We start from the raw sequence: 12,977 nt of genomic DNA on the forward strand, positions 1-12,977 counted from the left end.
CCCTTCCTCTCCGGATCCTGCCCTCTCTTCCTCTCCTGATGCTGCCCTCCCTTCCTCTCCGGATCCTGCCCTCCCTTCCTCTGCGGATCCTGCCTTCTCTTCCTCTCCCAATGCTGCCCTCCCTTCCTCTCCGGATCCTGCCCTCCCTTCCTCTCCGAATCCTGCCTTCTCTTCCTCTCCCAATGCTGCGCTCCCTTCCTCTCCGGATCCTGCCTTCTCTTCCTCTCCAGGTCCTGCCCTCCCTTCCTCCCCGGATCCTGCCTTCTCTTCCTCTCTTGATCCTGCCCTCCCTTCCTCTCCGGGTCCTGCCCTATCTTCCTCTCCAGATCCCGCCCTCCCTTCCTCTCCAGGTCCTGCCCTCCCTTCCTCCCCGGATCCTGCCTTCTCTTCCTCTCCCGATGCTGCCCTCTCTTCCCCCCTGGATCCTGCCTTCTCTTCCTCTCCCGATGCTGCCCTCTCCGGAGTGTGGCTCCTTCAAAAATGGTGCAAGCAGTGCCCCTCTTATCTAGTGTCTCTCGTTAATAGTGTCATCTCTGTGTGTCCCTCCTGTTTGCTTCTCATTTTCCGTTTGCTTTTAAATTAGTTGCCTTTTATTTCTCGTGTTCCTCTTCAAGCTGGGAAGGGGGTCCTCAAGATTTCCGAATTATAGTCTGCAGCTTCCATCTGTAAGTGGCAATAACAAGGAAAAAGGAGGCGGTACAATACATTGCAGATGTAGGCAGGTAGGAACAAATGAAGTACTTGAGGAGGATAAGAAATCCACGAGGATACCTAAGAAGGAAAGCAGAAGGGCTAAAAGAAAGTGTGAGGCTGCTCTAGCAGACAAGGTGAAAGATAATCCTAAGGGCTTCTACAGATATATTCAGAGCAAAAGGATAGCAAGGGACGAAATTGGTGCTCTGGCTGATAAGAGTGATAATCTAAGCGTGGAACCGAAGGAGATGAGGCAGTACTATCTGGATTTTTTTGCATCTGTATTTACTCAGGAGACAGACACCGAGTCTATAGAAGTGAGGTCGTGGACCCTAGAAAGATTACGGAGGAGGAGGTGTTTGCTGTCTTGAAGAAAATTAGGGTGAATGAATACCCAGGGCCTGACAAGATATTCCCTCGGAGGCTAGTGCAGAAATTGCAGGTCCCTAGCAGAGATAATTAAAACATCCTTAGCCACAGGTGAGATACCAGAGGATTAGAGGAGAGCTAATGTTTTTCCATTCTCTAGGAATGACTCTAAGAATAAGCCAGGAAAAGTTAGGCCATTGAGCCTGACATCAGTAGTGGGAAAGTTATTGGATGGTATTCGAAGGGACTGGATAAGACCATAAGATACAGATGCAGAGTTAGGCAATTTGGCCCATTAGGTCTGCTCCGCAATTTCATCATGGCTGATCCATTTCCTTCTCAGCCCCAGTCTCCTGCTTTCTCCCCGTAACCTTTCATGCAGTGACTAATCAAGAACCTATCAACCTTAACCTTAGATGTACCCAGTGACTTGGCCTCCACAGCCCCCTGTGGCAATGAATTCCACAGATTCAGCACCCTCTGGCTAAAGAAATTCCTCCTCATATCCATTCTAAATGGATGTCCCTTTTTTCTGAGGCTGTGCCCTCTGGTACTACATATATAAGTATTTGGGTGGACAGGGACTGATTAGGGATATTCAACATGGTTTGTGCGTGGTAGGTCATGTGTCACCAATCTTAGAGTTTTTTGAGGAAGCTACCAGGAAAGTTGATGGAAGGCAAGGTAGCGAATGTTGTCTACATGGAATTTAGCAAGGCCTTTGACAGGGTCCCATATGGGAGGTTGGTCATGAAGGCTCAGTTGATCGGATTTCAAGGTGAGGTAGTAAATTGGATTAGACATTGACTTTGTGGGAGAAGCCAGAGAGTGGTAGTAGATTGTTGCCTCTCTGACTGCAGGTCTGTGACTAGTGGTGTGTTGCAGGCTGGGTCCATCGTTGGCCTGTCATCTGTATCAACGATCTGGATGATAATATGGTAAAATTGATCAACAAATGTGTAGATGACTCCAAGATTGGGGGTATAGTGGACAGCGAGGAAGACTATCAAAGCTTGCAGCAAGATCTGGACCAGCCGGAAAACTCGGCTAAAAAATGTAGATGTACAGTTGGCCCTCTGTATCCGCGGATCGAAAATACTGTGCAGGTTTCCCCCACTATCTGAAAGTAGAGCGGAAATGGCGTAAAGCAAAGAAGCAATTTCCATTCATTTGTATGGGAAAAATTTTTGAGCGTTCCCAGAGCCAAAAAAGATCCTACCAAATCATACCAAATAACACATAAAACCTAAAATAATGCTCACATATAGTAAAAGCAGGAATGACATGATAAATACACAGCCTATATAAAGTAGAAATAATGTATGTACAGTTTAGTTTCACTTACCGGAATCGGAAAGACAGCAAACACACTAGAAGGTTCACGCATTTTTCTATCATACAGTTCCTTGTAAGCACTCAAAGCATCCTGCAAACCTGCCCTAAACCTATGTGCCCTTTCAAAATTAAAGTCATACTTTTCTGCAATCACTGCAGTACTGTCAATTGTAGCGAAAATCTCACGCAGTTCAAAGCTACGGCGTGCGCACTGCCTCTATAACAGCTCGCGCAAAACAAGTGCTGAATGCTGTTTTCGCTGAGGCACCATCAGCGTTCCCACAAGAGCTGCGATAGTTGCATCTGTACTGAATGTGTACGGACTTTTTTTTCTTGTCATTATTCCCTAAACAATATAGTATAACAACTATTTATATAGCATTTATATTTGTATTAGGTATTATAAGTAATCTAGAGATGATTTAAAGTATACGGGAGGATGCGCGTAGGTTATATGCAAATATTACGCCATTTTATATAAGGGACTTGAGCACCCGCGAATTTTGGTATCCGCAGGGGATCCCGGAACCAATCCCCTGCGGATACCGAGGGCCGACTATAATTTAATACAGACAAGTACAAGATGTTGCATTTGGGAGGACCGCCAGGGTCAGTCTGCATAGTAAGCTGTCGGGCACTGAGGAGTGTGGTAAAACAGAGAGATCTTGGAATATAGATCCATAATTCCTTGAAAGTGGTGTCACAGGTACGTTTGTAGATAGGGTTGTGAAGAAAGCTTTTGGCACTTTGGCCTTCATAAATCAATGTCTTGAGTACAGGAGATGTGTAAAATATGGGTGAGACCTAATTTGGAGTAGTGTGTGCATTGTTGTTTACTTACCTACAGAAAAGATGTGGATGAGATTGAGAGATTGCAGAGAAAATGTACAAGGATGTTGTTGCAACTCAAGGACCTGAGTTTTAGGGACAGATTGAATAAGTTAGGACCCTATTCCCTGGAACGTAGAAGATTGAGTGAGATTTGATAGAGCTATACAAAATGATGAGGGGTATAGATAGGGTAAGTGCAAGCAGGCTTTTTACACTGAGGTTGGGTGACAGTGCAACTGGAGGTCGTGGATTAAGGGTGAAAGGTAAAGTGCTTCAGGGGAACATGAGGGGGAGTTTCTTCACTCAGAGGGTGGAGAGGGAGTGGAGTGAGCTGACAGTGCACGTGGTGGATGCGGGGTCAATTTGAACACTTAAGAGAAGTTTGGGTTGGTGCATGGATGGGAGAGGTACAGAGGGCTACGGTCCGGGTGCAGGTTGCCAGGACTGGGCAGATTAATGATTTGCTACAGACTAGATGGGCTGAGGGACCTATTTCTGTGCTGTAGTGTTCTGTGATAATATTTTGTAGTGGATCACATTGCAAAGGCAAATCCTTAAATGTCTGCAGATTTTGATGTGAGCACATAGAGCAAAAGTAATAGGCATGTCAGGCTCTCACCCTTGAAATGCAACAGGCACTCACCCTTTTTTGTGCGTTATTAACATTTTAATTGGCAGGTATTTTAGGCATGCTTTACAAGATTGTCAATTGGATTTCTGAATTTTGCATTTGACAGGGACACTTACTTCACTTAATAAATAACTATTTTTGCGCTACTTGTTGACACATGAATGACTTGACTTTTGTCCCATGTTTACAAACTCTCCTAGTTGGGTTGGTTATGAGAAACCAGGGTTTCGAGGTCATCAGTATGCGCTTGAGGAAGGACAGTACAGAGCATGGAATGAATGGGGAGGCTACAACAGACACCTACAGTCTTTGCGGTTTATCCATGTTGTGAGTACTCCTTGTTTGAATGTATATAATTGCAAATGAACTGATCTTGTGACCTTAAATAAAATATACTTGCAATTGTTTGCTTTCTTTATACCAACCTGCAGTCACCTCCCCCACCAAAAAGTATCCCAGAAAATGACTTGTGGAAGAAGAATGTCTCTTGTCTGTGCCTCGTCCTGAGAAGAGTATGAGTGCTGATGTATAGTTCAGTTGTACTTGGAGGAAGGTGACCCATGAAGTAAAGAACTTGTTGATAATAAGCAGCAATTACATCCTTTTATATAGAGCACCTTAATTGTAATGAAAGTGTCCAGAGGTGCTTCACTGGAGCTTTATCAAAGGAAATATATTGAAGCCATGCAGATAGTTTGACAGATAACCAAAATCGTTCAGGGATAGGTGCTGAAGAGTATCTTGAAGGTTGGGAGTGAGGTAAAGAGAGAATTTCTTAACTTAGGGCTTGGATAGTTGAAGACATGGCTATGTATAGTTCCATCAGTTAAATTCAAAGATGTATAGCTGTTTATAGTCTATAAAGCTCCGATTACATCACGCTTGCAGTATTGCGTTCAGTTCTGGCTGCCTCATTATCAGAATGATGAGGAGGTTTCCGAGAGGGTGTCTAGGAGATTTAGCACGATGCTACCTGGATTAGGGAGCACGTTTGTCTTTTACTGAAAGGTTGAGTGAGCTGGGGCTTTTTATTTGGAGCAAAGGAGGATGAGGGTTGACTTGATAGAGGTGTATAAGATGATAAGAGGCAGTGATAGAGTAGAGAGCCAGCATTTTTTTCCTAGGCTAGAAATGGCTAATTCGAGAGGGCATAACTTAAGGTGATTGGAGGAGAGTATGGGGGCAGGGTGGACTTCAGAGGTAGGTTGGTGGTAGAGGTTGATAAAATAGGGACTTTTAAGAAACTCTTAGGTGGGCGCATGGATGAAAGAAAAGGAGAGTTCTGCAGGAGAATTTAGTGTAAGTCAAAAGGTCGACACAATATCTTAGGCTGAAGGGCTTATATTGTGCTGTACTGTTCTGTGTTGTAAAAGTCAGAGGAGTTCAAGCATCTCAAATGACTGAGGCTGGCAGAAGTTACAGAAAAAGGCAGCACTGTAGATATTTAAAAATAAGTGTGATAATAATAAAATTAATTAAATTCAATCACAAGCCATGGTCAACAGGCACACAGAAGGATTTAGAATGTTCTGATATTCATTATAATCAGCCAAATAAACAATGAACTTGCCATATTCAAGGTTGTTGTCCATTTTTCTTGCCCACTTTGCAAAATCTGTGGTTTTTAAAATCTTATTTTTATGATTTATTGTTCATATTGGAGGTAGTATTCTCTATCGGGTTAAATCCTGTTCTTTTTTTTTCCCTCATTTAATACATAGGACTTGTCAAATCCAGCCATGATAATGTACAGTGACACAAACTTTTCTGAAAAAAGTGGAAGCATTGAAGTACTAGGGCCTGTCCCCGTCTTGGAAGAGACTGACTACGGATTGAGGACAATGTCCATAAATGTTCTCAGTGGAACGTAAGTGTAACTTAAGCACACTAAAACAAATAGCCAAAAGTTCAGTTTTTCCTCCTGCAATTAAAACAAAATGAGTATTTGAAGAATTCAGTCAATTCAGCTCAGTAATTTCACTCCAATGATAGTTTCGGCAACTTAGTATTATTAACCTATGGGTGGTTGCCACTTTGAGAAGGCAATCCTGTCAATATCAGAATCAGAATCAGGTTTATCATCACCGCATGTGACGTGAAATTTGTTAACTTAGCAGCAGCAGTTCACTGCAATACATAATATAGAAGAGAAAAAAAACATAAAAATAATAAACAAGTAAATTAATTGCAGTATACGTATATTGAATAGATTAAAAATCGTGCAAAATAACAGAAATACTGTATATTAAAAAGAAAGTGAGGTAGTGTCCAAGGGTTCAATGTCCATTTAGGAATCGGATGGCAGAGGGGAAGAAGCTGTTCCTAAATCGCTGAGTGTGTGCCTTCAGGCTTCTGTACCTCCTACCTGATGCTAACAGTGAGAAAAGAGCATGCCCTGGGTGCTGGAGGTCCTTAATAATTCAACGCTGCCTTTCTGAGACACCACTCCTTGAAAATGTCCTGGGTACTTTGTAGGCTAGTACCCAAGATGGAGCTGACTCGATTTACAACCCTCTGCAGCTTCTTTTGGTCCTGTGCAGTAGCGCCCCCCCCACCATACCAGACAGTGATGCAGCCTGTCAGAATGCTCTCCACGGTACATCTGTAGAAGTTTTTGAGTGTATTTGTTGACATACCAAATCTCTTCAAACTCCTAATGAAGTATAGCCACTGTCTTGCCTTCTTTATAACTATATCATTATACTAACAGAGTATACTGTAATGTAGTACAGTACATTTTGAACATGCTTCATTTGCTATAATGAATTTGGGGTTGGTTTGAGATTTGAAGTTGTGAAAGATGTCCATGTAAATATGTACATTACCAGAAATAAAGTAGGTACTGGTCCCATTGTCCTTGAATTTGACTGAAATACATAGGATTGGATCATTGTTTCATCAGCACATATGTACGTTATCAGTAATCAATGAAGTGTTCAAACTTTTGGATCTCGCTTTTGGATTTGGATTTGGAGTGCATTATTTTATATTCCAGTGTGAGCTTTATTAGCCAAGAGATGAGGGGGAAAATTCTCTTGGGAAGAATCCAGTGTTCTGCAGTTGTTGGGCGACGGTCTATTTCTAAATGGCATTCTTGACTTTTGTCATGGTGCTGTGAGACAAATTTTGACCCCTGACATCTTTCAGTGAACTAGAGTTACCCAGCCTTTTGCTGTGACCTCATTGGTTGTCTTTGGACAAAATTAGAATACCATAACACATTGTAGGAAGATAGATCTTCAGATTAAATGTTGAAGATGTTCTTTAAAATGAAGTGCTTTTTCTCCCCTGCAGTTGGAAAGTCAAAAGAATAATAAAGCTTACGTGTGAAAGAGGGAGGTGTGTTGTGGACACTTGTAAGGACAAAGCAGGGTCTTGTCACCCTACAACTACTTAGCACGTTACCATAATTGTTCTTGGCAAATTTTTCTACAAAAATGGTTTGCCATTGTCTTCTTCTTGGCAATGTCTTTACAAGGCAGGCATCCCCAACCATACTCCTCAGAGACTGTCTGCCTAACATCAGCGGTCATGTAACCAGGACTTGTGATATGCCTCCGCTGCTCTTATGACCATTCACCACCTGCACCCATGGCTTCATGCAACCCTGATCAGGGCACTAAGCAGGTGCTACACCTTCCCCAGGGGTGACCTGCAGGCTAGTGGAGGGAAGGAGCACCTTACACCTCCTTTGGTAGAGACGTATCTTCACTATGTCACCCTCCCGAGCAATATTAGTAACATTAATATAACTTATGAATAAATAGTTAAGAAAATCTGCTCATTTGGCACCATTAAAGTTCTGAATGCATTAAGTTATTACTTTCACTGTAATAACTATCTTGGAAACATTTTGAAGGGCAGAGATTACTGATACTTGGTAGACTATATGCATCGTGCTTGCTTGAGGTCTTGATCTTTTAGCTTTCTTTTCCTTGGAAGACCAGAAGCCATGTGAATTTCTTTATGGATATTTATCTTTACTTAGAGGGGTCGATGAAGCCAAGGTGAAATTTGCATTTCCCAGGACCTCACTTTTAATCTCAGGGGGAAGATTGTTCTGTTTACCCCCTCCTCTCTCCTCCTCTTCTTGAATCCTACTGATAGCAGCAATGGCAGATTTCACAAAGTCGTAGAGAAATACAGCACGTTTTAATTAACCTTGCATTGTTGGGTGTTTCTAGTCATTGAGTGTTATGTATGCAATAGTGTTTGTTGATGGGCAGTGCACTGGAGAGACTAGTCGAGCTGCTGCTCAATCCTCGGCCCAGGATTGCACATTTTCCCTGTGACACTCTGTTTTCTCTCTGGATGCTGCAGTTTCTTCTCACAAGATGTGTGGGCTTTTGGGTAAATTGTTCCTAGAATGCAGGGGAGCAGTACAGTCTGGGTGGGGAGAAAAAGAGATGGGATTAATAGAAGATTAGTGGGAGTAGGTGACTGATGATTGTTGTAGACTCAGTAACCAAAGTGCCTGTTTCTCTGCTGTATTTAGACCCTTAGATACAGGAGCAGAATTAGGCCGTTTGGCCCATCAAGTCTGCTCCACCATTTCATCATGGCCACTCCATTTTCCCTCTCAGCCCCAATCTACTGCCTTCCCCCACCCCCAAATCCCTTCATGTCCTGACCAATCAAGAATCTATCAATCTCTGCCTTAAATAAATATATATAAAGGCTTAGCCTCCACAGCTGCCTGTTACAAAGAATTGCACAGATTCACCGCTCTCTGGCTAAAGAAATTCCTCCTCATCTCTGTTCTAAAAGGGTGCCCCTCTATTCTGAGGCTGTGTCCTCTGGTTTTGGACTCTCCCACCATAGGAAACATCCTCTCACGTCCATTCTATCAAGGCCTTTCACCATTCGATAGGTTTCAATTAAGTCACCCCTTATTCTTCTGAATTCCAGTGAATACAAGCCCAGAGTCATCAAATGCTCTTCATATGACAAGTCTTTCAATCCTGGAATCATTTTCGTGAACCTCCTTTGAACCCTCTCCAGTTTCAGCACATCCTTCCTAAGCTAAAGGGCCCAAAACTGCTCACAGTACTCCAAGCGAGGCCTCAACGGTGCTTTATAAATTCTCAACGATACATCCTTACTTTTATATTCTAGTCCTTCTGGAATGAATGCTAACATTGCATTTGCCTTCCTCACCACAGACTCACCCTGCAAATTAACCTTTAGGGAACCCTGCACATTTTTTATCTACTTCTCTGACTCTATGAATGCTCTGAAGTTCATAAGAGATATTAATCCAGTCACGAGAAATCCTAATTGAGTTGTTTCCTGTATGGTTCCATATTGCTCTTGCCTGTATAATTTGAGGTGATATTATTCACTTTTTCCTTCCACACTGGACTGATATCCTGATAGCACATAACAGTATTGTAAGTGTGTCCTCCCCCTGGCTCCACTCCTCCTTCCCTTTCTCCCATGGTCCACTCCCCTCTCCTATCAGATTCCTTCTTCTCCAGCCCTTCATCTTTCCTACCCACCTGGCTACACCTACCACCTTCTACCTGTCCTCCTTCCCCTCCCCCCACCTTTTTATTCTGGCGCCTTCCCCCTTCCTTTCCAGTCCTGAAGGGGGGTCTTGACCCGAAACTTCTGCTGTTTATTCATTTCCATCGACGCTGCCCGACCTGCTGAGTTCCTCATGCATTTTGTGTGTGTTGCTTTGCAAAGGTGTAAGCACCACAGAACAATACCTCAAGGAAAAGGCATCATTACATTAGGCAGAGATAGTAAATGAATCCTTGACAGTGTCACCGTTAAAAGAGTAAATTAGATTCCTAGTTTAGTGAGTCACAACCCAATTAATGTTGATTTGTGCTCTTCCTGTGAGTCAGAAATCAACATATTTCTTTGTACTTTTGTTTTCCTGATTTTTGGCTCATAATTAAGACTGGCAGTTTGTACTTTTGTATGTGCCTTTAATGGTGAGAAGGAAAAATCAATCTGCAATTTAACTGTGTGTAGAAATCTTCTGGTGACTTGCTGTAAAATAGATCTAGCAGGAGAGTCGCTTGTACTCGAGTACTATGGACTGGGGTTGGATCAAGGAGTTTGCAGTCTTCAGTCATCTCGTGGACAAGTTAAACCTCTCACGTTGTTCTCGATCCTTTGTTGCATGATAAGGTGGAGAAAAGGAGGCAAGTAATTGGTTTGTTTTTGTCGCATGCACAGCAAAAAGCTTTTATTTGCATGCCATCCAGACAGATACACTGAGGTAGTACAGAAGCAAAAAAAATAAACAGCAGTATTAACAGTGAGCATGAAACTACTGGCATACCTACACTCAGTGCCCACTGTATTGGGTATACCTGTTCACCAGCTTGTTAATGCAAATATCTAATCAGCCAATCCTGTGGCAGCAACTCAATGCATAGAAGCATGCTGGCATGATCACGAGGTTCAGTTATTGTTCAGACCAAATATCAGAATGGGGATGAAATGTGATCTAAGTGGAATGATTGTTGGTGCCAGATGGGGTGGTTTGAGTACTTTAGAACCTGCTGACCTCCTGAGATTTTCACACACCACGGTCTCTCGAATTTACAGAGAATGAAGCAAAAATCAAACAAAAAAAAGACATCCAATGAGTAGCATTTCTGTAGGTGCAAATGCCTTGTCAATGAGAGCTCAGAGGAGAATGGTCAGACTGGTTCAAGCTGACAGGAAGTCGACAGTAACTCAACCACAGGTTACAACAGTAGGGTGCAAAAGAGCATCTCTGAATGCACAATTCGTTGAACCTTGAAGTGGATGGGCTACAGCAGTAGAAGACCATGAACATACACTCGGTGGACATTTTATTCGGTGCAGGAGGCATCTCATAAAGTGGCCACGGAGTGTACATCCTTCATTGTAACGTCTGTCCCTGGTTACCTGGTCTGGCCCATGCGAGATTGCAAAATCATCGAAGTGTTAACTTTTAATTCTCCTTTGAAATAACCCAGCAAGCTGTTCTGTTTAAGGACCAATTGGAAATCAACAATAAATTCTGAACTTATCAGTGACATCCACATGCCATATCGGAATATCTTTTGTTTAAAAGTGAAGAAATCTCTGCAATTTAAGAAAAAAATGTTTTAAAAAGGAACTAGTTAACTGGAGGAAGGGTTGTAAGCTTACAATGTAAGACCATAGATAACAACCAGAGATTGGTTTAAATTCATAGAAGTTGGCAGTGGAGACATGGAATCTGCAAGGTTAGTCACAAGCTACAGTACTATGCAAACGTCTGAGGCACGTACAGTGCCTATTAAAACTATTTACTTCCCCCCCCCCCCCCAGAAGTTTTCATGTTTTATTGTTTTACAACATTGAATCACAGGGGATTTAATTTGGCTTTTTTGACACTGATCAACAGAAGAAGACTCTTTCGTGGCAACGTGACAACAGAGCTCTACAAAGTGATCTAAATTAATTAGAAATATAAAACACAAAATAATTGATTGCATAAGCATTCACACCCTTAAAGTCAGTATTTAGTAGATGCACCTTTGGCAGCAATTACAGCCTTGAGTCTGTGTGGATAGGTCTCTATCAGCATTGCACATCTGGACACTGCAAAGTTTCCCCATTCTCTTTACAAAACCGTTCAAGCTCTGTCAGATTGTATGGAGATCATGAGTGAACAGCCCTTTTCAAGTCCAGCCACAGATTCTCAATTGGATTGAGGTCTGGACTCTAACGCAGCCACTCCAGGACATTAATTTTGTTGTTTTTAAGCCATTCCTGTGCAGCTTTGGCTTTATGCTTGGGGTCATTGTCTTGCTGGAAAACAAATCTTTTCCCAAGTTGCAGTTCTCTTGCAAACTGCATCAGGTTTTCCTCCGGGATTTCCCAGTATTTCGCTGCATTCATTTTACCCTCCACCTTCACAAGCCTTTCAGGGCCTGCTGCAGTGAAGTATCCCCACAGCATGATGCAACCACCACTATGCCTCATGGTAGAGATGGTGTCTTTTCGATGATGTATGTAAGCCAAAGATAGAATTTAGTCTGGTGGCCAAAAAGTTCAATTTTAGTTTCATCAGACCATAGCGCCTTCTTCCAGCTGACTTCAGAATCCCCCACATGCCTTCTGGTAAACTCTAGCCAAGGTTTCATGTGAGTGTTTTTCAACAGTGGCTTTCTCTTTGCCACTCTCCCATAAAGCTGCAACTGGTGAAGCACCCAGGCAACAGTTGTTGTATGCGCAGTCTCTGAAGATTTTGTAACTCCTCCAGAGCTGTCATGGTGGCCTCCCTCACTAGTCCCCTTCTTGCACAGTCTCTCAGTTTTTGAGGACGGCCTGCACTAGGCAGATTTACAGCTGTGCCATATTCTTTCCATTTCTTGATGATCGACTTCACTGTACTCCAAGGGATATTCAGTGACTTGAAAATGTTCTTGTCTCCGTCTCCTGATTTATGCTTTTCAATAATCTTTTCTCAGAGTTGCTTGAAGTGTTTCTTTGTCTTCATGGTGTCGTTTTTGCCAGGAAACTGACTCACCAGCAGCTGGACCTTCCAGATACAGGTGTATTTTTACTACCATCAATTGAAACATCTTGACTGCACACAGGTCTCCAAAAACTGATCTCCATTTAACTAATTATGTGACTTCTAAAACCAATTGCTACACCCGTGATGATTTGGGGTCTCATATTAAAGAGGATGAATACTTATGCAATCAATTACTTTGTGCTTTATATTTGTAATTAATTTAGATCAGTTTGTGGAGATGCTCTTTCATTTTGACACAAAAGAGTCTTTTTCTGTTGATCAGCATCAAAAAAAAAACAAATTCAATCCACTGTGATTCAATGTTGTAAAACAATAAAACATAAAAACTTCCAGGGGGTGGGGGGAAATACTTTTTATAGCTAGTGTGTCTAAGACTTTTGCACAGTACTGTAGTAATTTTATGTGTTGCACTGTACTGCTGCCACCCAAAAAAAAACAAATGTCATGACATATGTGAGTGATGATCTTGTCAGGTCACTCGTCTGAGTGCTACTGGTACCATGTAACCCAGTACTACCTGTCGCATGGTTGGGTGGTCGGCGACTAAACTGGCTCCCCCACCAGGCTTGCTTGGTGAGGAGGGTGGCTAGACACCTTGCAGGA

General features: G+C 42.5%; 1 protein-coding gene across 5 annotated transcripts in view; it reads left to right on the forward strand.

The window, feature by feature from the left end:
* The window catches only part of crybg1a (crystallin beta-gamma domain containing 1a), a 243,875-nt gene that overhangs the window by 202,785 nt on the left and 28,113 nt on the right, over positions 1-12,977 (forward strand). For all 5 annotated transcript variants that reach the window (XM_072246122.1, XM_072246121.1, XM_072246123.1 and 2 more), the window contains 2 exons: positions 4,060-4,186; positions 5,581-5,726. In XM_072246122.1, coding sequence (XP_072102223.1) covers positions 4,060-4,186; positions 5,581-5,726 — 273 coding nt within the window. The remainder of the gene's footprint in view (positions 1-4,059; positions 4,187-5,580; positions 5,727-12,977) is intronic.

This window comes from Mobula birostris, chromosome 2 (genome assembly GCF_030028105.1).
Source record: "Mobula birostris isolate sMobBir1 chromosome 2, sMobBir1.hap1, whole genome shotgun sequence".
In the NCBI taxonomy this organism is placed as follows: domain Eukaryota; kingdom Metazoa; phylum Chordata; class Chondrichthyes; order Myliobatiformes; family Myliobatidae; genus Mobula; species Mobula birostris.